This window comes from Pleurodeles waltl, chromosome 1_1 (assembly GCF_031143425.1).
Source record: "Pleurodeles waltl isolate 20211129_DDA chromosome 1_1, aPleWal1.hap1.20221129, whole genome shotgun sequence".
NCBI classification, from domain to species: Eukaryota; Metazoa; Chordata; class Amphibia; order Caudata; family Salamandridae; genus Pleurodeles; species Pleurodeles waltl.
Window position 1 is genome coordinate 682,547,584 of NC_090436.1, and position 26,789 is coordinate 682,574,372.

At 44.5% G+C, this 26,789-nt stretch overlaps 1 protein-coding gene across 6 annotated transcripts in view; it reads left to right on the forward strand.

The window, feature by feature from the left end:
* The window catches only part of CSNK1G3 (casein kinase 1 gamma 3), a 479,935-nt gene that overhangs the window by 406,769 nt on the left and 46,377 nt on the right, over nt 1–26,789 (forward strand). For 4 of the 6 annotated variants that reach the window (XM_069227054.1, XM_069227062.1, XM_069227072.1 and 1 more), the window contains one exon: nt 808–903. The exons of the other annotated variants lie outside the window; for them this stretch is intronic. In XM_069227054.1, the coding sequence (XP_069083155.1) occupies nt 808–903 (96 nt within the window). The remainder of the gene's footprint in view (nt 1–807; nt 904–26,789) is intronic. 6 annotated transcript variants of the gene reach the window in all.

Sequence of the window (26,789 nt, forward strand, 5' to 3'; positions counted from 1 at the left end):
CCCTTCCTGACTCATTCAGAAGCTCCCAGGCCAGGGTATTTTGCTGAGGGGGCCTCCCTGAAGCTCAGGCTGCGCCTGGGGCTTGGGGGGCTTTGGGACCAATCGTTACGCCACTCCTTTTTTGAGCATTTTCGATCGCCCTTTTATTTGCAGTGCTGTTTGTGTGTCTATTTTTCTTTCACCTAGCCTGATTCTACATCATTTATTGGTTGGGTGGGAGTTGTATGCAATTCACACAGGAACGCGTTTTTTGTAAATATTTGATAGACATAACTATTTCTGGAGGACGTTGGGAAATCTTCGAATTTCCGGAATGTCTAATAATGTAATTAAAAGCACGTAATTTTCGACATTTCAAGATGTGAAATCATTGTAGGACGATGTTGTACACCAATAAAACTGTACTGTACGGGGTTACGTTCTACTTCTGTTAGTCATTATTCTGAAAACATTCATATTTGTTATGTTCTAGTTGGTATTGCTTCTCTGTGATGCTATCTTTAAAAATACAGTCTGGAGTAATGAGCCACAGTATTGATCTTGTGTCCCTGCTTTGCTGGAATGCAGTCTGCATGTTGTTTTTTCTTTTACTTTATGCATAGTTGTTTTAACAAACACAAATTCAAAACAATTCCCTTAATTCCGATATGATTTGCTCGGTTAGAGAAATAGAATTTATGTTAAAAGTGTTGTGCTATTTTGTGCTTTTATTTCACAATTTCCTATGAAGGCATGAGGTTTTTAATACCTTCTGGGTTTTTCTTCCCCCCTCTTCCATGCATGCTTTATGCATTAAATAATTGGCAGTCGACAGATCACAGGGCAGCTTGGGACTCACAACAGGTCAATCCCCATCACTTGAGAGCTCACCTTGCAGCTGACAGACATGGTGGCTCGGTACAGGTATTTTCTGCTTCTTTGCATGACCGATTCTCTCCATGTCCTCATATCCTTCCCTCACTGCACTTCCCGCCTAAGGAATCCAGTGGCATGCTCCCTGTTTGCATTTGGAAAGTGATGCTTCTTAGCTATATCCCTAAGTGCATCTGCCTGCTCCGTGTTATCCCTTAACACCCAAATTATATTTTCTCTTTCCTGTTTTAATATTCTAAATGATATCCCTTCATGTCCCTTAATGCTAGTCTGCACATTTAATTCATTTGGCTCATCTCCCCAGTTCTTTTGTGGATGTCTGTATCTTACTCCTAGTAAAAATGGAAATAATTTCCAGTACTCACTTCAACAACAGGGACAGATGTTGACTTATGAAGGGCAAAATAATGACTTTCTTCAAGATTTATACATTGTAAATAAGATTAAAATCTTTAGTGGGTTTTATAATTTCCAGATCTACAACAAGAGCAGGGGTGGTTTCTCTTTTAGGGCTGAGGGGCTGCGCCCCTCTGAATTTCCTACACATTCATATAAAACATTTTGAATAGATCGATTTGTTCGGAGATATGGTTGTCACTCTAAACAAATTGATGCATTTAAGTATGGGCTTTCTGTCCAAGGCTGTGTGCCCTGCCTCGCTTTGAAGCACAAGACAGAAGCCAGATAGTAAATCAACTTTCTACACTGTGACGCTTGACACAGGGCTGACTGCTCTAAAGCTCTTCATTTCCATTGTGGTTTAGGGCAGTATCCACTATAGGCCAGTGGCGCTTTTAGTGTTATGATTTTGGGCATCGGAGTCTTCATCCCTGCGCGAGGGCAGTCATCTGTCATTAACGGGCATAGATCCCACCCTTTCCCCATTCGTCACGCAGTAGGGGTGGATGCAAGCACATGTAATTTAGTGCCTTGTCTTCGGTAACGGTAAGTGTCATTATGCTAATCTTTTGTTATTTTTATTGTATTGAGACCCCTTGTCATTATAACCTCCCCCATGTAACACCCCAGGCCTTGGCTGCAGAAGTGGAGCTGCTGTTTTTGTTCTTGAAACTGTTTTAAAAGAGGAGCAGGGTTATTGTTCCATGCGAAATTGATCCAAATATCTGAGTCAAGCGCAATACATGCTTACAGTAAAAGCAGTAATCTGCTGTATGGCATTAAAACTGGCCCTATCTTCAAGCCCTTAACATTAATTCCACAAACATGGATTGATATGCAAACAATGAATGTTAAAATGTGTGTAAGCCATTTACTTCCTATTAGTTCACATGTTTTACTTAATGTTGCATTCCCCAAAAGAGTTAGCTGTTTCCTCATGCTGTGATTCTCTACATTGTATTACTCTTGTATAGTGCATATTTTGACTCGCACCAGGTGTTTATGAGGGGCTTTGATTGAGAACGCTGGTGCTGAGGCTGAAGTCAAAGCAAAGTGCCTGACAGTGGGTAGATGTCTCTGCAGAGCACGCAGAACAATGGTCATGTATTCTAGTGGCAAATGAAATTCAGTGTAAATGTGTGTGTGAAGGGGTTCACAGAGGTCAACATATTTAGAAGGCAAAAGCAAAAAGAAATAAAGCGCTTAAATGTGAATGAATACAGTGTATGTTTAGGGTGGTAAATTGAGGGAGTGCATTCAGGGGAGAGGGAAATGAGGGTGAAGAAGAAAGAAAGAGTAGGTTGAAAATATGCATGGATGAGATGTGAAGAGAAAAAGGACACACATATCTAATATAAAGCATACATAACTGAAGGTCAAACTCCTTCCATAGGCCTCAATAATATTTAATTCACAGTCTCACAATCTCAGATTTGAAACACTTCCAATGTTAATTATTTATAGGTAATCATTGCTGTTACTCATTTATCTTAAACAGCTAACAACCATTCACATAGCCAATAGCACTGGGAGGTTTTAGGTGTGTGTCAGTTGTTGTGTTATATTTCTGGATGCAGTAACATCTCAGAAAGAAACCAAAACACAGGCTGGGGAGCACACTATGGCAATCACAGAAATTTATTTCACGTGTTCCCTTTTAGAGAGCCCCCACTTTTTTCATCCCACTTAAAGATTTGTCTGCACATATATTTCTCTATGATTGATTGCAGCCAGCAGTTGTGGGTGCTTCCTGATGCCTGGTTAGACCATTTTCTTCCAAATTTGATGCTGCGTGCAGTGCAAGACACTGGGCAAGCAAACACTTTGAAGGGCCTCAAGTTGTCACGCTGTACAATTTGCACAAATAAAGTAACTGTTGAATATATTAATACAGTAAGATATGGGGCAGTTTTGTGTTTAGTATTTCAAGACTATACGTTCCCACTGCTTTATAAACCTTGCTTTCTCACTAAGGCCCATATTTATATTTTTTGCCGCAAAACTGTGCAAACGGAGTTTTGCGTCAAAAGGTATAGCGCCAGCCAAATTTATGGAATCCCACAAGCCGACGCAAAGGGTGGGTTAGCATCTCGGAAAATGACTTTAGCTGGGTGAGGTTGGCGGAACGGGAGAAGGGGGTTTGCCTCAAAAAATGACGCTAGGCTGGTTAGAGGCAAAAAAATGCCATCCATACCACATGACACCTGTCTTATAAAAGACAGGAGTCATGCCCACCACTCCTCTGGCCAGTACGGGGTGGGTCAAGGGTCCCCTGGGCATGGCCATTGCACCCAGTGCCATGTAGGGATGCCCATTTCAGGGCCCCCAATGGCACTTCAATAAATATTTTTTTAAATACTTACCTATACTTACTTGGGATGGGGTCCCCCATCCTCTGGTGTGGGTGGGGGTGTTCCTGGGGCTTCGGGTGGGAACCTGTGGGCTCTTTCCATGGTGTTTGACCATGGAAGTGGGTCCACAGGTCCCCTAATGCCTGCCCTGACCCAGGCGTTAAATAATGGCATTAAGCAGGCTTAACTCCATTATTTAGGACCCCCCCCCCCAACCCTCCCCGTACACCATTTTTGCATGGGAGGATAAAGAGGGCGCTAGGGGCTTAGAGTAATTTTTTGTACGGGTACCCCTACCTTGCATCTCATTGACGCAAGGAGGTTTCACACATCCAAAAAAATGACGTTAACTCATATATTTTGATGCTAGACGGTTCAAAATATAAATATGGAGTTAAGTTTGCGCTGAATTAAAAACAAAAAAAAAAAAGACAACGTAAATTTGGTGCAAACATTTGTCACTCTATTTTTAATTATTAAGCTTTCGTGCTTCACTCGCCACATAAACGTCATACCCAACTTTTTACACCCCCACCATTTTCAAATGTCATCAGCCGCCACTGAACAAGAGTCATAGCTAGGCTAATGTTTTTCTATTCTGTTGGTTCACGTTATATCACCTACACTGACTGGATTATGCATGATCCTGTCCAGTCATTCTATGATAGTGACTGAATATAAGTGAGCTAACAATATAGGAGGAGATTGACTGATATTTACAGTCAAGCAATGCTTTGCTCAATTTTCATAAAAACATAAAGGCATAAGATAAATTACGATATCAGTATATTATAAATAAATCATTATTGTACAAATAAAATTTTAAAATAAACATACGATAAGAAGTAATTACATAGTATTAAATATACAGCACAACAATTTTGTACAAAATAGAGGGAGCCACCCCTTCATAGCTGGTAAAAACTGGTTATCCAGTTTTTTCCCAAGGTGAATCCCAGACCACAAAGAACTAGGTACAATGTAGCAAATTGGTACGGATGTTAATTGTTGCAAAAACAATAAGGCAGGGTGAAATTGTAAAAATTATGGTCATGTGAAATAGGCAGAATTATTAAAAAATATTCAACCCATGGTTTTATTGACTAGATGTAAGATTTGTGATGTGGAAATTTGTTTTTAGGTTTCTTAGAGACGTTGACGAGAATTCCAAAGGTTACGAACACACTATGATATAGTAGCCACCCAAGGAAACTCATTTATGCATACATCCAACTGTTCATACACACCTGCCTTGTAAGGGAGAACTGAAAAAACTGTAGAAATTGCTATGACAGGATAAATCTTCCATTTGTCTTTGTATCATTTACATAGGCAAACCATTTTATTTATATGTACTAAATTTTGAGGTTGAATTTAGAAGCTTGTTTTAATTGTATCTTTGTCATGTTCACTAGTTTTAAATCTAGGAATCAAATGGATTTTTCTCCAGACGATACATTCATCTAAACATACGCCATAGAATTCCATATGTTATGGTCTAATGGTTATGAAATTGTAGTGAGAACCTCTATTCTTACATGTTCTACTTTCAAAAGTGCCTTCTAAAGAAACCCCCTTATTTTCTTAATTCCATTTTAGTGGCACAAATGTTAACATGAGCCAATTACATTCTTTAGCATTCTTGATAAATAACATGGAACTGGATGTTTTAGTCAACCCAGACGTTACCACCCATTTCAGCCTAGGACACCTGGGCTCAGGACTTGCTTTAGCGCTGGTGTTGCCCGATGCAGCAATTTATTTGGGCCCCAATCCCCCCACACGCTCATGACCTCCTCGGATTCCCTCATTAGCACCCTCCAAAAGTGCCCCTCATCTCTCCAAAGCTCCTCTCTCACCTACATTTCATTTGTTTTAAAGCACTGGTAAAGGGTGGTTTTACTAATCCACTCAGCTACCCACATAAAGTACATATCTGTTCTTTGCAGCAGGCATATTAACCCTCTGGGCCACTTTGTGTGATGAGTCAACACTGCTACAGACAAACCTCTGAGCTCTCTCTCTATCTAGCAGGAGCATTAATCACAAGAGTTAGCTTGACTTTTTTATTGCTCCATGAAAGTTGTACCACAGTGAACTCTGCAGCAGACTCTCTTCAATTCGACCTGAGCTCCCACCCCCCCCTCTCCGCAGGTCAGTACCCTCGTCCAGATCAGCGCCGTTGTGGCCCCACCGGTCACACCACCCTAAAGCCGACCCTGCCTGGCTTACGTGTAGAGTAGTAAACATTTCTGTGGCAGAGTTGGTATTTTAATGCTGCCACCCTCGTGGTTTTTAACAAGTAACATTTTATTGCACGTGGAGTTTATCCTTTTTGCACTGCACCATTATAATTAGATGATTGTCTGTTTTCTTGTTTATATCTAACTATCTGAACATGTAAGCTTCTTCTTAACTTCCGATTAAAACCATTAATATAGCTGCCAAGCTTTTATATGGCTTGTGTGTGACATTTTATGGTTTCAATGCACTTATGAGTGACGTAGAACTGCCATATCTGTGACACTTAGAGTGACACTTTTCCACGAGTATAACCAAGCAGTAAAGTGCATTGATAGAGATAAATATCTAAAATGACAACATTCGGAGCAATGAGAAGCTCTTAAAAAAATATATTGTAACCAATGCAAAACTCCTGTAGTGAGGTCACTTACCTACAGCCTCTTTCTAAGATGACAGTACCGTAAAACAATTGTGGCAGCTTCATTGCAATTAAGACACACTATGAGAAAGATTACAGGAGACTGTGGCCATATGCTACGCCTCAGAAAGAAATTAAGTATAGCTTACCTCAGGTTTTCGGTACACTATAACTATAACTAGAAGGCTAGGCTAGTAGGTTAAAGCACATGCTGGAGAGATGAGTGAAGTTAAGTGCAGAGTTAATGACTCATCTGACTAGTCTATGCCACCAGGAGTGCCTAGGGAGTGTGTCTGTCGAATGAGTGCTTGCTCTGAATGCCTTCCAAGTTTTTTGGCTGGGGTTGGGCAGAGGGGCTTGCAGGCAGCAGCAGCAGGTATGTTTGATTTTTGTAAGCAGAAGAGCTGTGGGTTGTCCAGTCCTGAGCTGCCAGAAAGCTCACCTGTGTCTGCCAGTCAGACCAGAGACTAAATTAGCAGACAGCTAAAAGAGTGGCCCACATTTGCAATTTAAGGGAGTTGTGAACTTGGAAAGAAGCTCTATATAGGCATTTTTCAAGTTATGTGAGTTTGTGCCAATATCATGAAAATCAACAGTAAAATGTGGCATTCCTGATCCTACATGCCTTCAAACAGCCAATAAAATCAGTCCATGATATATGTGCTTAAGTGTTGTAGCAAATAAAATTAGTCTTGTAAATGGAAAATTTATAAGCACATAGAAGGGCAACAGTCTTCTGGCATCTTATTCCACAAGGCTTTGGGGTGACAACCCTGGTGGAAAGCTAGCTCACAGTTATATAATGGTTTCTACTTAATCCAGATCCTGACATTACATTTTTTGGACATGTGCCAAACGACTTTGCAGTTGATTGCAATTGATTGTGTAGAAATTATTTTACTGACTGGATTCAGGTGGTTGGTTTTTTCGTTTACCCAGTTCAGTTTATCTTGTTTTTGTTATCGGTGTGTATTAAAAACGTCCAAAACTAGAGAGTGCGTAGCTTGATCAAGCAGAAGCATATGTACCTGATTAACATGTTTCACCACACAACATTTCAAATGATGTTCCTTCAGTAGGCTAACCTTGTTCTTTCTGCATTTGAGCTAAGAGGAGCAAAGGCAGCCAAAAGGAAAACATCGTTTGGCGGGTACATCTCTGACAACTCAAGGCCTTTGGAAGAGACAACAGGGTTTAGGATCCTGGCAGTCTACACATCTTTCGAGAGACACAGCAATCCACATGAAATAACTACAATGCTGCCTTGCCTTGTGGGATTTTCCTCTGGATTTTACATTTAAAAGCATATGACTGGAAAGCATGTTTGTTTCCGTTACCTTGTTCCCCTGCATTTTGATCGACATTCAGACAAAACTGGCATGCACAGGCTGCTGACTGTGCAAATGTCTTGCCAGCGACACGGTGGAGCTTCATGGAACGCGGGAAAACTGTTGCAGTGAGCACAGTGTCCCCCCTAATACCAAAACATTTTATCCAGGTATAACAGGAACTCGACTCATCTCGAGAGCTCCTGGCTTGTCCAGACATCTGAGGGAATTAATTTTTTTATTGATGTCAGGGAAGGAAGCAGGCACACAGCAGGCTTCCTTTATGCTCAGTGAAAGACCGTGCACTGCCTGGGACATTGGCTGGTCAGACTGTGAGTTAGGGTGTTGATCGGTGCCCGCCCCTGTGTCAAGCATGTACCACTATAAGGGCACAGCTTGGAGACCTCTTTGCACTGTGGCTCCGCTGAACATCGGGCACCAAGATTTTTGAGCAGTTGCTGTGCCGGACTCCCTGCTAGTCCGATGCTGCTGCCATTAACCACTTGCCTGCCATCAGCAGAGACCAGGCACTCTAGGATAATTTATGCGTGCAGCAACACTTGTTGGGCGGCGGCGGCACAGAGGAGGGGATCCAATCTGAGCATGCCTGCCGGCTGCCTTGACATATAACCTGCGGCGGACCTGGAAAAATAAGAGGCACCGGGTCCACGTGAGGCTCTACTTGCCGCTTCCTGTTTAATTAGTATATTTTCCTGTTCCGTCCGCCTGATGTTCTAGCAACCTGTTTGAAAACACAGTGTACCCTAAACTGAAGAGTGCATCCCCATAGCAACAAGTCCTTAATACCTGCCGGCCTACAGGCTTGGTGAATCTCTGAATATGTAACAAATAACACCTCAGGCGCTGCACATTTGCAGCACTGTGAAGGCGGCAACACCATTTCCGAGGAATTGTAATGAAATGCAATCTAATAGTTTACTGCCAGGCACAGGCAAGCAGTGCATACATTAAACGGCACGCATGGACTGAAGTTTTTGAAGTGCCTTATGATACCTAAGTATTTTAGGGCACTCAGTATGTGCGGTTAATGCATTTTAATGCAGTTAGTTTCTATGGACACCAGCATTAATATGTGTTTATCTAACCCCTGACGCGCTGTACTTGGCAGGGCTGCCTTAATACTGTATTGTTATACCCTCACTGCCTTGTTAATTAACGGCCTAAAATGACTGAGTGTTAAGTTGGTTTTTAATGCAATGCCTCCCCGCTGTATAAATAATTTTGTGTCTGATTTTTGCAATATGATATTTTAATTTTAAATGTTATTGTACGAAATACAGCAGCAGTACAAATAGGGATAAGTCAGATTACATAGATAATTAATTAAAACAAAACAAAGATGTTTAAATATAAATGGAAAGTGTTCCCAACAAAGTCACCATTGACTATCTAAATTGTCATGTCTAGTTAGTCGATAATGATCTTCACTTAGTTGACAACCTTCAACGAGAAAAGAATAGTTGCTATACTAAAAGTAGTTTGCTTGAGCCAATCTATTGCTTGTTTTTACAACTATTCCAAAGACCCAGCCAGAAAACAGAGAATTCACAGTGCTTAATGAAGTGTTTTTGTAAATGCTCTTTATTTGAAATTCGAAAAGCTGAGAGTTCCTTTGCTTATATTGCATAATTTATAGTATGTCCTACAGTTGGGAGGAGTAGAAATAGGAATCATTGTCTTTCTGTGTCCTTATTGTATAACATTTAAACATTTTTACTTGTAGTTTCAATAATCCCCCTTCTAGTGTTTCACCAGCTGTACTACAATAGACTTCTATTTTTTTGTAGTTTAGTGTGCTCTTGAATTCCATTTTCAAAATCATTTTTCAACAATGCTATCTGCTACCTCTTCATGCAAGTGTGAAACAATAATGGGTGTATCTACCTCTAGTTACATACTGTAACTGACTTAAAACATCTCACCATGGCAATCAAATACGGGATTATAGTAACAACGTCCATCCCAGTAGATCTCCCCACCATTTCTCCTTTTAACCCGTTCTGTGTGCCGGACGGCAAGGGAGCTGCCGAACGCTACAGTTTTCATGTGTGTCGGACAGCTCCCAACCGTCTGCACACATGGCACGTGAAATCCCTCTGGTTTGGGCACCAGGGGGATTTCTTTTATAAAGAAACAGCCTCGAGAGTTGGGGGAGAGCTTCCCCATCTCCCAACGCTGTTTCTTTGTTTTCATTGAAATGAAGATCAGTGCCCCTGTCGCGCTGACGTAATTTCAATGATAACAACAATGAAATGAGTCAATCGGCTCATTTCACTTACCCTGCCTCAGTGCTCAGGGAGCTATTTCATTCCCCGAGCACGGAGGCAGGCGGGAGAGGTATTGTTGAAAAAGGGAGAATCTCCCCTTTCTAAAGGTACCTCTCCCTAGTGGATCGCTGCTTGGAGATCGCAGCAGGAGGGCGATCCCCAAGCAGGGATCCACCCACTAGATACCACTGATGGGGAGCGACCCATTGGACAAGGGCTTTTGCCCCCCCCGATTCATTTTTTAGCACAACAGAAAACACACTAGGCAGCAGGGACTAATTTTATTTATAATAATGCATAGGGATGGGGGCTGCCCAAAAGGGGCATGCCAGTGCCTCCACCCCAGTATAAGTGGGCACAGTCTTTCTTCCACCCCGGGGAGCAGACAGGCGTATTAAGCCCCCATCTGCCCCCTACCACACCCCAGTGGGGCTGAATGTCCGCTATACACCAGGGATTTTTTGTATATATAAAAGAGGGAATGGGAGCTGCCCACTATGACATGGCCATGCCTCCACCCAAAATAAATCGGTCCTAAATCTTTCTGCCCCCTCTTGGGTGGCTGGGCAGAAAGCCTACAAGACATTAGGGATTGTTTTTGCCTTGTGGTAGGGGCTGCCCAGATTGCACCTGGCAATGCTCCCACCCCTTAAAAATGAGGGCAGATGGTGTAACCACCCCTGATCTGCCCCATGTGGGGCAGATCACCCATTAGACACCAGGGAATTTTTTTGGGGGGAAAAAAGAGGGGTGGGGGCTACCCACCACCATGGGGATGGTGATGCCCCTACCCCAACTGAAGCGGGTCTGCTTCCCCCGGGTACTAAAGCATCTCATCCCACTGGCAAGCGAGAGGACATTTGACGCTTTTGGGTGTTGATTTTATATATGGGCCAGGAGAGCTTGGCTAACTCTATATATCGTCCCACTTGCAATGGTGAACAGCTGCACTTTTTGGGCCTGGGTAGGCTGCAGCCTGGAAAATCCTACCAGATCCAGCCACTATTTAAAATAAGCTTCACATGGAACCGACACTATGTTCTTGCCCACAGTGCCCTGCAAAACCTACACTTTGCCTGAAGTCACACATTTTCCCTGGGTGGTAGGAATTTTGTGGATTTCTGCAGATTCTGGAAGTTTCCATCATAGAAAAATAAGGAAAATGCGTGATTTGAGGAAAGGTTTGAGGTGTGCAGGGCATTGTGGGTAAGAAAACCTAATGGGATCCACAGAAGTCATACCATCCTGGATTCCCCTAGGTGTCTTGTTTTCAAAAACATACTTGTTTGTTAGGTTTCCTTAGGTGCTGGCTTAGCTAGAGCCCAAAATCCACAGCTAGACACTTTGCAAAAAAATGAGTGAATTTTCAGTGGAAAAATGTGATGTGTCCACATTGCATTTTTGGGCATTTCCTGTCACGGGCACTAGGCCCGTGCACAAGTGGGGTACTATTTTTGTCAGGAGACTTGTGGGGGGGGGCACAGAATAGCAGAACAAGTGTTATTACCATTGTTTTTCTCTGCATTTGTGCCTTCCAAACGTAAGACAGTGTGTAGGAAAGAAGTCATTTTGAGAAATGCCCTCTAATTCACATGCTAGTATCAGTACCCACAAATTCAGAGATGTGCAAATAAGCAATGCTTCTAAACTCCATATTTTGTGCCCATTACAGAAATACATAGGTTTCCTTGATATCTATGTTTCACTCTTTATATTTTATCAAATGAATTGCTGTATACTCAGTACACAATGAAAACACATTGCAAGGTGTAGCTCAGTCATTGGATCTGGGTAACGTGGGTTCTTAGAGAACCTACAAGCACTATATATCCCTGCAACCAGATAGGAAAAAACATATGCTTTCTTCTGCAGCACATTTTCCCATTTTCCCCAAAACAACTCAATTTTAGCTGTATTTTGGCTAATTTCACAGTTCACTCCAGGTGAATCCACAAACCCTGGGCACCTTTAGAATCCCCAAGATGTTGGAAAAAAGGGTACAAAATTGGCATGGATAGTTTAAGTGGACAAAATGTTATGGTGGTGTAAGGGCAAACTACCCCAAAGTGCCCAAAAAAGGCTTAGCACAGAAGGGGGCAAAGCCTTAGCAGCGAAAGGGTTAAACTATGCCCACTCAGGACAATTAACTTTAAATAAAATATCTCAGAATGGACTACCAAGTGCAGTAACCTAAGTGAACTACAACGAAGCAGGGTGTGAAACTAAGGATAAATGGCGCTACGGGTAATGAACTAACCCTAGTAAATGGCAGGGAACCTCAATAGGGAAACACCCTACCCTCAGAGGAAAAACACCTCTAACTACAAAATTAAATACAGTGAGGGTCCCTTCTAGATATATATAAAAACAAAAGAAAACACAAAGTCACGAATATAAAGTGAACACTTCACAAAAAACTTTCAACTTCAATACATCAGTCCAAATGTATCATAATGATCCTGGAATTAGCCAGTCAAGTTGAATGATGAATCCAAAGTCTTTATTCCAAATCTCATTCACTTATATACAGTCTGTAATCCACAGATTATGTTCCTTCCAGCCAACACGTGTTTCGTCTTGGGAAATGATAAATCCCTTATGACTTCTTCAGGGCTAGAAATCATAGAGTACATATGACAAAATGAGTTGAAACCAAAATGCTCAATCGTCACTATGATGTGCAAACACACTCCAAAATTACCCAAGGGAGGTGAAAAAACATATGCTTTCTTCTGCAGCACATTTTCCCATTTTCCCCAAAACAACTCAATTTTAGCTGTATTTTGGCTAATTTCACAGTTCACTCCAGGTGAATCCACAAACCCTGGGCACCTTTAGAATCCCCAAGATGTTGGAAAAAAGGGTACAAAATTGGCATGGATAGTTTAAGTGGACAAAATGTTATGGTGGTGTAACTACCCCAAAGTGCCCAAAAAAGGCTTAGCACAGAAGGGGGCAAAGCCTTAGCAGCGAAAGGGTTAAACTATGCCCACTCAGGACAATTAACTTTAAACAAAATATCTCAGAATGGACTACCAAGTGCAGTAACCTAAGTGAACTATGAAAATAAATGCCATTAAGGGACCTGCAGAGCTGCTCAAAGCTGCCAGCTTACTGAAAATGATTAACTGTGCACCTGTCTATCAAATTTTTTCATGTATCTCACTCTGTCCCATAGCACAATAACTGCACCTTGGTGGTCCTCGCTCACAACATGGAAACACTTCCCACACAGGATCAAAACAAAGACAACACCCTTCCATAACACATGATAAAGCGTGCCACCCATGTAGGCAGGAGCTTCAGCACCACACATAGGGCATATTAAGTGCTCTGCAAATGTTGCAAGACAATACATTACCCACTCCTATGTCTTAGAATCTACATCCACTGTATTTAAGAACATTTTTTGAACAACATTGAACAGAAGCCCGAAGATTCGGTGGCAAGTGTGGCCATGTTACAATTAGCATCTTAAAAGGATAATAGAAAGATAAAGGTATACATCAGGTCAATCGAAATTAATAATCTGTGTTAGCAAGGTTTTGCAAGTTAAGGATACACCTACATTTTGAAATATGGGTGCACTAATAATTAAATTGATCAACTCATTGTCTACTGTCAAACGTATCTGGAGTAATCCTGTATTTTATTTTCATGCTGCAGTTTTGTTCCTTCACATACTAAAGTGGAGCATTAATGGGCAGAGCGATCTGAGTGACATTTTGTCAATTACCTCCCATTCTTTTATCCTCTTATCACATTTATTATGGTTTATAGGCCATTTGGTTGTGTTGTCAACTTAATTTCTAACTTTTGGTGTTTTCTGTCTCTTAAGTGGTGGTTCTTGGAAATTCATCTTTTACCTCTGAGTTTTCTTCTATAGCCAGTGTTGAGATGGGAATTTCCCCTGCATGATGTATATGCATTCCTGACCTGCATACCTGTGCTCCTGCTCCTGTGGGTCATGCATACACTAACCATGTGTGTGCTTTTTGACCTAGGCGCGGTCATTTGCCATTGATAGTTTCTGTACCTAGTTTCTGATCCAGGAGGGACGCACGCTCATAGTGACATGATTTAAAACCTTGTTACAAGTTTCATACATACATCTCGGTGTTCTCTCCATACTGTATTAATGAATTCTATTGACAGTCTTTTTATGGTTTAAATCTTTTGTATCCATTTTAAACAATTACACGTATACTCACCTATATCTAAAGACCAGTGAGGTAAATAAACAGGGGAGGAGTAAGGTGGTGGAGTGAAGTGGACGGGAGAAGAGAGGAGAGAAGAGAGCTGTCTCTGCAGCCAAGGCGATAAGTATTGGGGTAACATGAGGGAGGTCGAAGCAGGAAGGAATATGGTCTCCAGCACTCCAGCTTCACCTCTGACGGGTGCTCAGGGTCTCTTGGCTGGGGAATGCGGAGTGTCAGTACAGGCTGGTCCCTCTTGATCACATTGGTCTGGCACAGGCTCAGTCTTTGTGAGCCTGAAGACTTGGGGATGTTTCAGGCAGGAGAGTCCTCTATAGTCTGGTGAGAGTAATTGGAGGCACGAGCCCTACATTTTATCAAAGTGTGGCAATTTGTTATTGATTGAGGTAGTTAACTTTTCCATATCCTAAGTTTATGCAGGCAGTCTACATGTGCTGGTGTGGAGTCTGTGCCCCACTTGGAGGAAATAACTTGCTTGACTGTGCATAGTGCTGTGGTGATAGCCTTTCCTTTGGTGGAGTGCAGCGGTAGGTCAGTGTGTTTGCATTTGCCCACATAGGCACTTACTGATATTTTCGTGGGCACTTGAGCGAAACATTTTCATGTCCACCAAGTGGCATGTTGTCATTGGCCAGCTACTGGTGATCTGTGCTTTCTTACGCAACACCCTATTCCAAGGAGCCTGATTTTTCAGGCCTTTAGCAGCAAAGTCAACCTTAATTCCTTTCCTACAAATATACTTGGTAGGGAATCAACGAGGATTGAGGCGTTTGGAAAGAGAATATTTTCCTCCACCAACCCTACCCTTTGGTATGTCAGTGCCAGCTGGGACACTAGTTCTGTGCACAGGGGACTTTATGGCTGAAATGTTGCCTGCAGTCACTGAGAGCTTCAGAGCCTATTTAGACAGACCATTCAGGACGGCCAAAATGTGGCCAGTTACGTCATCCACTTAAGACTAAATACCACAGACCGCTTGGGCAGAGCAGTTGAGACTAGTGTGGTGCTTCAGAGTGGATGAAATCCACAGGCTTTTCAGGCAATGTCAAGGGGTCACTCTTAGACATGCTTTTTGATGGGTCGCGCCTGTTTGGCAAGAAGGCGGAAGCAGAGCAGCTGTGTGCTCCATTGGCCTTTCTACACTCATAAGGCAGTACCCACATCAATTTGGTCCTAGTGGCATCACTAGGGGTTTTACCAAATGTCAAGCCCCACTATGCTTACAGCATATACCCCAGCCTTTTTGTATTTAGAAATCTAGGAGGAAAACACTCAGGCTAGCAGGGACAACATACTTCCCAGTCCACAGCTCCACCTGCCCTCTTTTCCCCCCCCTACACAGCCCTGTAGCAGACTTCAAGCCACTTTAGTTTCCTCTTGGTGCCATACACCTACTCCACTTGAAGCATGATCACTCATTTTCTCCACTCATGGCAAGCAATAACATGACAGGTGGATCTTGCTGAGATTTCAGAGGGCCCTAGCCCTGCCATTCCTTTCAGTCTCACTTCCCAGTCCACCTACATCTGAATGGCTTTTGGAGGAACGTTTGTCCATTTTCTTCCCAGAAGTCATAAAGAGGGTCCTGGTCTTGCAAAGCAGAACTGGGTTTTATTCCCGCTATTGCCTTGAGCCGAAGAAGGTTGAAATATTTTGCCCTATTTTGGATTTTCAACTCCTTAACTTCTTCTTGCAGAAGTACAAACTCAAGATGCTCACAATTGCCCAGGTCCTACTTATCCTGAATCTTGGAGACTGGATGGTGGTTTTGGACTTGCAGGACACCTACTTTCATGTCCTCGACCTGCAGGCCCACAGATGCTGTTTGCGGTTCAAGGTGAGCTACAAACATTTTTCAGTTTGCTATGCTCCCTTTTGGCCTCACGATTGCTCCTCGGGTGTTCATGAAGGTAATGACAGCCTAGTCTTCTCCTACCTAGACTATTGGCTTTTGAAGGTGGGCTCGCCACAGTCAGTCGTAGACTACCTCTAGATGACGGTGAGCTGCCTTATATCTTTGAGGTTCACAATCAATATGCTGAAGACACACCAGACTCCCTTGCAGAGGCTCTCTCTCATTAGAGTCATCCAGGATATAAAGCATGTTTTAGCCTTTCCTCCTGAACGATGAGTTCAGGACATTCAGGTTATGACCTCAAAGTGTCAGTCTCAGTGAGGATGATTTTGAGGTTTTTGGATATTGGCCTCCAGCAGCTCGTTGATAATGCCAGATGGCGTACGTGGGCGTAGCAGTGGGATCTGCAGTGGGACAGCACCAAGGGGACCTGACAGATTCCTTACAAGTTTTAGAGGAGACTGCAAAAGGTCTACAGTGGTGGCTTCTTGACCACTATTGGACCTGCAGCTGTCCCCTCTTCCTAGCCCATCCAAAGCTGATGTTAGTGACAGACGCATCTGATAGAAACATCTAGCAGCAGATTCCTTACCTTTGAATTTCCCAGGCATCAGACTGGATCCGGAAGATTTTTGCGTGAGCAGTACTCCTGTGCACTGGTAGATGGCGTTGTCTGTGCCGGAAGTGACATCATGGTCAACTATATAGGTGCCACCCCTGCGCCCTGATGTAAGTTCTTTTCTCTCCACACCAGTTAGCTCCACTCCGAAGAAGAGCTACTCCTCTGTTGTGTATTGACATTCTTTTTTTGATGTTTTGACAAATTATTTTTCAAGCTATTGCCTGGTGTGTTGATGATGTCTTCAAGAAAGACAGGTTTTAAACTGTGTGCTGCCTGTAACCACGGCATGTCGGTAACAGACCACCATTTGGTCTGTTTGTTGTTTCTCTAGCGCGACCACTACTCCAAGTCGTGCTCGGTCTGCCAGGCCATGGCACTGAAGGCTTTGAAAGAGGAGTCCCTGAAGATGCTAGCAGCCTGGCAGACAATGGCACCTCGTGCGACTCCTAGGAGCTCTTGTCCCAATCGAGAAGAAGGTCGCAGGACCACTCCAGGAACCCTAAGTCCTCATCATGCCACTCTTAAGTCCTCTGAGCATTCAGGTAAGAGACACAAGAAGCACAAGAAGTCAAAGCTTGCTTCGCCTTCTCCTCTTCCATCTGCTGAGGCAGTGACAACCGAACATGGGTGTTCCAGGCACATTTCTGAGGCGTAGTCGGCAGTTTCAGATTTGTGCCTCAATGCTTTTCCAGGAGCCAGAGCAACCCCGGCTCAGCTTAAGGAGTTTCAGGAGGGCCATGCACTACGTATTTGAGTGGGCCGGCCCCTCCGGAGTGCCTGTAGGGTCAAATGGGCCCCCTTTGGGTTCCACACCAGAAGCTTTGGCCTCAGCTCCGATGGGCCTCCGTGGATCTGAATATTGATCTGGACTGGTGCCGGTCATGCCACTGTGACCTGTCCCGACACCGATGCTCCTGGCGCCAGCCCCAATTGGATTCCCGAATCTGACAGAGAGTTGGAACGGTGATCACCAATGCTGATTCTGGGCTCGACAAGACCTCCTTTGTTCCTAGGATTGGTGCCTGAGCCCCGTTCTGATGGGCTGGGCCTTGGGGAACAATGGGAGGGGTCACTGGATCCTAGAAGGCTAGGAATCAGTGGGCCGGTGTGAGGAACTGGTTGATACCTGTGGACTGGATACATCTCCAGATACTGGTTTGCTTTCTCCCCCTACTGTGGCTACAGAGGAAGGATTGTGATACGCTATGCTGATAAAGAGGGCAGCTGAGGTCCTGGACCTCCAGCTACCCTGCTGGAAGTCAAGAAAAATATCTTGTCAGAAGTGTTTCAACCAGGAGCTTCCTCCTTCAAACCCCTGCTCCATTTTTATGAAGCCCTATCTGATATCCTACTGGGAACCTGGTCCAAGCCCAGCACAGGGGCTCCTGTGAACAGGACAATTGCCCGCCACCAGTGTCCCGCACCTGGGTACCTATCTTTCCTCATCCAACACCCAATCTGTACGCGTTTGGTTGTCAAAGCCTTGACCGCCCATAATGGGTTCCTTTCTGCTCCCCCGGAAAGGGATTCCAAGAGGCTGGAGACGTTAGAGAAAAATATGTTTTATTCCACCGCCCTGGGATTGCAATTGATGAACACTGCAATCTTGTTGGGCCGCTATTCCCACGCAAACTGTGGGATAGGGTTGTACAGGTGCTACCAAAGGTTCCACAGCAGATTATTCTCTCCCAAACAGTAAGAGAAGGGAGAAATGCAACCAGGTTTACTATTATGTGTGGTTTGAATACAACTGACTTGCTGGGCACAGCGGTTTCCTCTATGGTGGCGCTTCAATGCCTTGCCTGGCTGAGAACATCAAGCTTTTCAGGGGATGTCCAGGCCACCCTCATGGACATGCCCTTTGATGGTACCCCTCTCTTCGGACAGAAGGCAGATTTGCCACTGGAGCTCTTTAAGGACTCGCAGCTACGGCCAAATCCATTGGCCTCTCAGTGGCCCCACACCCCCAGTCTGCCTTTTGCCCCTTTTGTGGCTACAAAAGGGATATTTCACTGCATCTATCCAATGCCAGCCACCGTCCTGCGCAAACTCCCCAAGCTACGCTTGAGCAAGGGCACATTGTGTACCAGCCAGACGTCTGCCACAACCACCAACTCTCTGGCAGCTGCAACCTCTCAGCCCTCCTAATCTTGCCCTACAAGATCATGGACATCCAGTTAGTAGAAGATTCCACCATCATCTCCACCACTGACAATCCCTAACATCGGACAAGTGGGTCTTGCAGATCATTCGGAGGGGTTACTCTCTCCCCTTCGAATCCTCCCCTCCTCTTATACCTCCAACACACGATCGGCTGACAGAGGATGATCTAGCTTTGCTCCGCAAGGAAGTTACAGCTCTCTTGGCCAAGGGGGCCCATAGAGAGGTTTTCAATATCAGAAATACACAAAAGAACAAGGTTCTTAAGCTAGTTGTAGACCTCCGAACCCTCAGTTGGTTCCTCAAAAAGGAGAAATTCAAAATGCTCCCTTTGGTTCAGGTTGTCTACCCTAGACCAAGGAAACTGTATGGTAGCGTTGGACTTGCAGGACGCGCGTATAGTCATATTCCCAACATGCCTGCCCACAAACGTTAACTGAGATTCAGGGTAGGCCACAAGAACTTTCTGTTCACCGTGCACCCCTTTGGCCTTACCAGTGCCCCTTGAGTGTGCTGCAAGATGTTGGCGATGGTTGTAGCATATCTGCAGAGATTAGTGGTGTCAATCTTCTCCTATCTCAACAACTGACTGTTGAAGGCAAGCTCACCCCAGGCTGTCATCTCCCACCTCCAGAATACGGAAGACCTCCTGCATTCATAGGGGTTCACTATAAACATGCTACAGTGACACCAGACTCCCTCTCAGGTGCTCTCTTTCATCAGAGCTATTATGGATACAATACAGTTTTGGGCTTATCCTCTTGAGCAACAAGTGCAGGATATTCTGGCTACAATACCAATGTTTCAGCCTCTAGCCTGGATCAGTGGGATTGTCTCTGTTGCTGCTTGGCCTTATGGCCTCCTGCATCCTGCTAGTGACACTTTCCACATGGCATGTGCAGCTCTGCAGTGGAACCTGAAGTTCCAGTGGGCACAGCATCACAGGAATCTCTCCGACATGGTCCAGCTCTCAGAAGGAACTGCAAAAGACCCTCAGTGGTGGTTAACAAACCATGATTGGGTCATAGCACAGACCCCTCTCTCTTCCCCAACCAGGTCTCACAGTAGTGACATATGCATCACCCATGGGATGGTGCAGCCATCTCAGAGAGGTGGAGATCAGATGTCTCTGGTCTCCGGCAGAATCCAAATTCCCTATTAACTTGCTGGATCTCCGAGCGATCTGTCTGGCATTGAAAGCCTTCCTACCATCCATCAAGGGACGGCTAGTGAAGGTGTTCATAGACAACACCATCACTATGTGGTACTGCAACAAACAGTGTGGGGTGGAGACGTGGACACTTTGTCAAGAGGCCCTGCATCTCTGGACATTGCTGGAACAGCAGGGCAGGAAGAGCAGGGCATATCCCTGGTGATTCAACATCTGGCACGGTCTCTGAACACCAGAGTGGAGAAACTCAGCAGCCTATACCTAGAGTATCATAAGTGGCTTCTCCATCAAGAGGTGGTGCAGGGTCTCTTTCAGGAGTGAGGAAAGCCTTGGTTAGATCCGTTCACCTCCAAAGAAAGCACGCAATGTCAGCAGTTTTGCACGCTGGAGTTTTCAAGGTGGCTATCGCTGGGAGACGTTTTTCATCTCGAGTGGAGCTCAGCCCTTCTGTACGCGTTTCCGTCCATTCCAGTCCTGCCCAGAGTGCTCAAGAAGATCAGGAACAATTGGGCCTTAGTCATCCTTGTGGCTTCGGACTGGGCACGGAAGGTGTGGTATCCCAAGCTTCTGCACTCATTGTTTCTCCGATCAGGCTGCCCCTTCCAGAGGATCTTATGTTGCAGCAGCAGGAGAGGGTCCTCCACTCGAACATGTCAGCTATCCACCTTCTTGCGCAGAGATTGAGTTGCACAGTTGACAGCTTTTGACCTTCCTCTCGAAGCCCGTAATGTAATTCTGGCAGCCAGACATCCCTCTACCAAGACTGTATACACCTAAAGATGTAAGAAAATGTAAATTATTGTATGCAAAAGTCTATTGACCCTCTTCCTGCCTCTCTCACTCATGCCCTTTTATTCTCACCCTTGCCTAACAGGGCTCTGCTCTGGGTACTCTAAAGGGTTATCTTTCCACTTTGGCTGCCTTCCTTTGGCTGTCTGACCAATCCTTTTTATTTAAGACCCCTTTTGTAAATGGATTCCTTAAAGGACTTGTCCATATGTTTCCCTCTTCTCCCTTCATTATGCCTCAGTGGGACTTTAATTTGGTTCTCACTTTCTTAATGTGTGCTCCTTTTAGCCTCTTTATGATTGTCCGCTCCAGCAGCTCACCTTCAAGACAATCTTTCTAGTGGCATTAACATCTGCCGAAAGAGTGAGTGAGCTGCAGGCTTTGTCATCCAAGCCTCCATTCCTGTCTGCTTTCCCAGACAGAGACTGGTGCTTTGCAACTAGGGCCTCTATCTCCCGAAAGTGGTGCCACCATTTCATGTAGGCCAGTCTGTCACCTTTTCCACTTTCTACGCTCCTCCACATCTCTCCAAAGAACAGGAGCCACTCCACCGTCTGGACCAAAAATGAGTGTTGTCTTTCTACCTTGACCACACCAAAGAGTTCCAGTTGGACAACCAACTCTTTGTGGGTTAGGCAAAGAAAGGTCAGGCAGTGCAGAAACTAACCATTTTGTGCTGGGTCGTTCTCTGAATAAAAATGTGCTACACATTGGCCAAAAAGCAGCCTCCTGAGGGCTTATGGGCTCATTCTTCCAGGGATAAAGCTGTGGCCACTGTGCTAGCATTTGGAGTCCCAGTCCTGGACATCTGCCAGGCAGCAACCTGGGCATCCCTGCACACATTTACCAAACACTACTGGCTGGGCAGTCAGGCCCACTGGGACGGGCATTTTGCATGTTTGGGTCTGCAAGACTTCTTAGTTTTGAAAACTTTTCCATAGCCTACCGCCAGGGATGGTATTGCATGGGTCATAGGTAAGGAATCTGCAGCTAGATGTCCCTATTAAATGAACATGTTACTTATCTTCAGTAATACATTATGTGGTGGAGAAAATATCTAGTCCCAGATTCCTTAACAACCCACCCATCCTCCCCGCTCTGCGGACAGATTTTTAGGGCTAAGAATATTCTCTTTCAGGGCCCTACTTTAGACACACCATTGTCAGCGGATTTCATGGCCCTGCGCTCCTGTTGCAAGACTACTGCTCACGCAAAAATCTTCTGGATCCAGTCTGATTCCTGGGAAATTCAAAGGTAAGGAATCTGCGGCTAGATATTGTCTTTACCTGATAATGCTTTACTGTAGGTAAGTCACTTGTTCATCACTGCCAGATTGGAGAGGTCATCTGGGAGAGTTTGAGATCAGAAGACACTGGCCTCGGGCAGAGGCCCTTATTCACATCATCCTCTTGGGGGTGCAAGCTATTTGCTTGGCATTAAACACCTTACTGCCAGTCCATCAAAGGGTTCAGGTCTTAACGGACAACACCACCGCCACAACAAGCAGTGTGGAGTGAGGTCCTGGATTCTGTACCAAGAAGCCTCATGCCTCTGGACCTGGCTGGATCATCAAAGCATTTTGCTGATCACACACCACCTAGTGGTATCTTTAAACGCCAAAGCAGACCAACTTAGCTGGTGATGCCTAGTGGATCACAAATGGCAGCTGCACCCAGAGGTGGCACAGGACAGTATGTGGATTTTTGCCTGTGTTAGTAATGCTGATTGACATTTCGTCACCTGCTTTGCAGTTCTTAATTAAGCAGCACTGCAATTGTAGGTGGCAAAATGCCTATGGGCAGAGTTAGGAGGGCAGAAGAGGTACGGGAAGGCACACCCATGTAAAAACAAAAAAAAAGGCAATTACCATGGGGCAAACACCGGCATCATGAAAGTGTAGGTGTTTTTCCTGCAGTCCTCAGATTGCACAGGACATCCTTCAACAGTGGGAAGAGCCCTGGCTTGGTCTCTTTGCCACTTCTGGAAGCACACAGTGTCAACAGTTTTGTGCTTTGGAGTTCCCAAAAAGGCTGTGTCAGAGATGCATTTTGTTTAGAGTGAAGCTTTAAACTCCTGTCTGCCTTCCCACCACCATCTCTCCTGCACGTGTTCTGAAGAAGATCAAGATCGACCAGGCCCCAGTGATCCTAATGTCTCTGGATTGGGCCAAGAGAGTGTGGTATTCAGAACTTCTGGGCATAAGCATCTGTCCTCAGATCAGGCTGCCACCTTAGTAGGATCTTCTATCGCAGCAACAGGGCAGGACACTGAACCTGGGCCTGCGCAATCTAGATCTCCATTGAACTGCAGCAGCTGACTTCATTCAATCGCGCTCCCAAAGCAGTGGATATCATTTTTGCAGCCTTGTCATTCTACCAATTCCACTTATGCTACATGCTTGGACAAGTTTGTGGCTTGGTACTGCACCCACGATATGGGCCCCCTACAGCCCTGGCTGTTGATTTGTTACTATTCGTTCTGTCTTTTACCCAGCAAAGACTTACAGTGAGCACTGTTAAAGTTTTCGTCTCAACCCTTTTTCCATTAACCAGACAGGCCTATTTGTTCAGATCCCTATTATGATGGGTTTTCTCAAAGGTTTTGTCCATAAGTTGCCTCCTAAACATTTAGGCCCTCATTATGACCCTGGCGGACGGCGTTATTTTGGAGAAAGTTACTGCCAACAGGCTGGCGGTACCTTTTCCCAAAATATGACATTGGCGGTTCGGCTCAAGCCAAACCGCCAATGTACCACTTCGTCCGCCAGGGCGGTAACAGCCGCCTGGCTGGAGACTTCAGTCTCCAGCCAGGCAGCTGTCACAGTCCCACCCTCGGGATTATGAGCCTGCCTACTGCCATGGTTTTCGTGGCAATCTTACCGCCACGAAAACCATGGCGGTAGGCACAATCAGTGCCAGGGATTTCCTTCCCTGACACTGATAGGGGGTCTCCCCGCCCCCCTCCCATCACCAGAGTCCTCCCCCACCGTCCTGACCCCCCTGACATACACACACCTACACGCACAGACATACACATGTATACCCCCATTCACCCACGCATGCATACATTCATACACACACACACATCAATACACACTGACATACCTCCTAGCACACAACGTACACCCACACTCGCACCCATTCATGCACACACCCATTCCACATGCCTCACACCCGCATGCACACACACAAAAACAGTCACATCCCCCCCACATACAACACCTCTCGCCCCCCCTCTGTGTCAGAGCACCCGACTTACCTTCTTTCAGGGGGTCCTCCAGCAGGAGACGGGCTGCGGCGCTGCTGCCAGCAGCAGCATCCCTCAGCGGAACACCGCTAGGCCATATCATTGTGTCATGATACGGTCAGCGGAGTTCTACTGATGCTGTCCTCCGCCATGACCGTAGCCGGAATTCCGCCAGCCTTCTGGCGGAACTCCGGCTACGGTCTTAATATGGCAGGCACTAGGTAGCCACGGCGACTGCCTTTTGGAGGCCGTTACCGTGGCGGTAGGCGGCATTTATCGATATATTCCACCAGGGAAAAAGCTGCTATCACTGTGTTAGCACGCAGAGTCCCTGTTCTGTGTGTCTGTCATGTTACAATGTGGACATCCTTGCACATGTTCACGAAGCACTACTGCTTTGATAGCCAGGTCCAACGGGAAGAGGAGTTTGGCCGTTCGGTCCTATAGGACTTTTTGGTCATTCCACAGCCCACCACTAGGGGAGGTACTGCTTTGGCATCTCAGTGAAGAATCTGCAGTTACAAGTATCCATCATAAGAACAAGTTACTTACCTTTGGTACTGAGGGATACTCTAACCGCAGATTCCTCACCTCTCTTCCACCATCCTGTTCTGTTGAATAAACTTTTTTTTCCATCCAAAAAGGTCTCTGGTTAGAGACATGCACACTGCCACAATTGATCACTGTTGGGCTATGTCTGAGAGCATGGATGATGTCTAGAACAAAACTGTGTCAGCACAATGGGATGATTCCTATATTCTGCTCCAGTTATTGCTTCTGGTTATCACGGAGCCACACAACGCCACCTATTGGCATGCAGGGGATGTAGCAATAGGTGGCCCCTGAGGATATTCCAGAGCTGAGGACAATGCCGTGAGATTGAGCCAGTTGCTGTTAACCAACTAAAGCAGATTCTCATCCGCTATCCTGCGACATGCTTCAAATTCCTGTTAGTTGTTTAGCACCAAGTCTGCCCTCTTTATTAACTACTTTACCCGTGACTGAGTAGGTGTCCATTTGTGTGCTTCTGAGCCTGCCAGCAAATGCTCGCACCCTAGTTTCCAAAATGCTCCTTGTTATATATCACTCTAGAATGACCTCCTTGAGAACTGTGCTAAAATACTTAACTTCTTCTGAAAATACTAAATCCATAAAGTGGTGCACGGAAGTCAGTCCTTGATCTGCCCTATTCTGACGCTTTCATTGACCTCAGCCTTTACCCTCTCAGTTATCCCTACATTTATATGGACCCCTGTATATGTATTGTCATGAAGTAGTGAAAAGCCAGTAAATAAAAGATCACTAATGTACCAAGAACTCTCAACTTCCCAACATAAAACATACGGCATTCAAAGCGTTTTCTAAGTGTGGAACTGGCTTTACTACACTTAATTTATGCCAAAATTAAACTCAAATTCTACATGTAAGTGGAATCTTTAGCAACAGCCCTTGTCATCACACACCTGGGAAAGCAGACACATAAGTGCCTCGGACCTGTGACCACAACCCAAGCATTAGAATACCTCCCCGTGGATTGGAAAAATGTATATTATCGCTCGTGGAAGACACAGCCTAACCTAGAATGCTGCCGGACCATGTGTCATTTTTATTGAGATGGGAATAATGAACATCAAGGTTGCATTTACTCCTGATGTCTTGTATTTAGAAATATCACGGATCCCAATAAAATGTTCCTTTTATATTTTAATTTCCAGCATAAGTGGTTTAATTCTGTTTGATGCAATCTGCATCATTATGGAAGTTAATGTTTACCTTCGGCTTTCAGTTCCCCTACTCCCCAGTCCTTTCTTTACCTGTGGGTTTGTATTATAGAATCCTTCCTTTGACGTACGTTTTAGGTAAGATTATTCCCCCTTTGGAAACGAGCACTAACATGTTTGTGCATTAAATGTTTCCCATCGATTTTATATATAGATACATTTTTGCGATAATTACTGAGGGTCTCAACGGTTATATTTTTTAACTCCATAATGTATGAAAACAACAGTATTCTTGAAACAGTGAAAGTATTATGGCTTAAAACCACACCTAAATCGAGGCAGTGTAGTACAAACATTCTTATTAAGCACCCACTTCCTAATGGTTGTATTAAGTCCAGTACCATCACTCTGATTTTCGTATGGTTATTTAGATAGTATTCCCTTGGCATCCGACTATGAAGATGAAAAACTGTGAATGTCAGATGAAAAACGAGGATTAACAAATGGAGAATTTGTTGTTTATTTCGTCTTCATACAGTAATCTTGTAGAATTATCCTTACTATGTGAAACAGATTAATGAAGTCATCCTAGTAATTGGTGTGCAAGTATTTTTCTTTTTTTATGTTTTTGCTGCGTTATTCTTCTTACTAGGTTAGGATTACAAGGACTTGTCCAAGACTTCTCAGCAACATTAGGAAACAATCGCTATTTCACGGTTTCCCATCTAAAAAGCGTTTTGAAAGCCACCAGGTCTGGTGTTGGCAAGCCTGTGTTACGCGGTAGACAAAACACTCCCAGCAGAAGTAACCAGACAGACTCTTCTTGGCAATCCAAAAACTGTATTTACTAACTGTTGTGACAGGGAGAAAAACACTACGGACTGCACCTCAGCCGTGCTCAACCTACCTCTACGTTTTTTCTCTAATGCTTGTTTGCAGGCAGGCCTTTTTATATAAGTTAATACAATGCTTTATTACACATAGTAAATAATAAATCATTTGCAAATTACAGATTGAAGATGAAAAAACACTTAAAACATGTGACCCCATAGCCCTGAATTCTAGAACCAAACCATTACACATTCCTCATTATAATTTCAACCTACT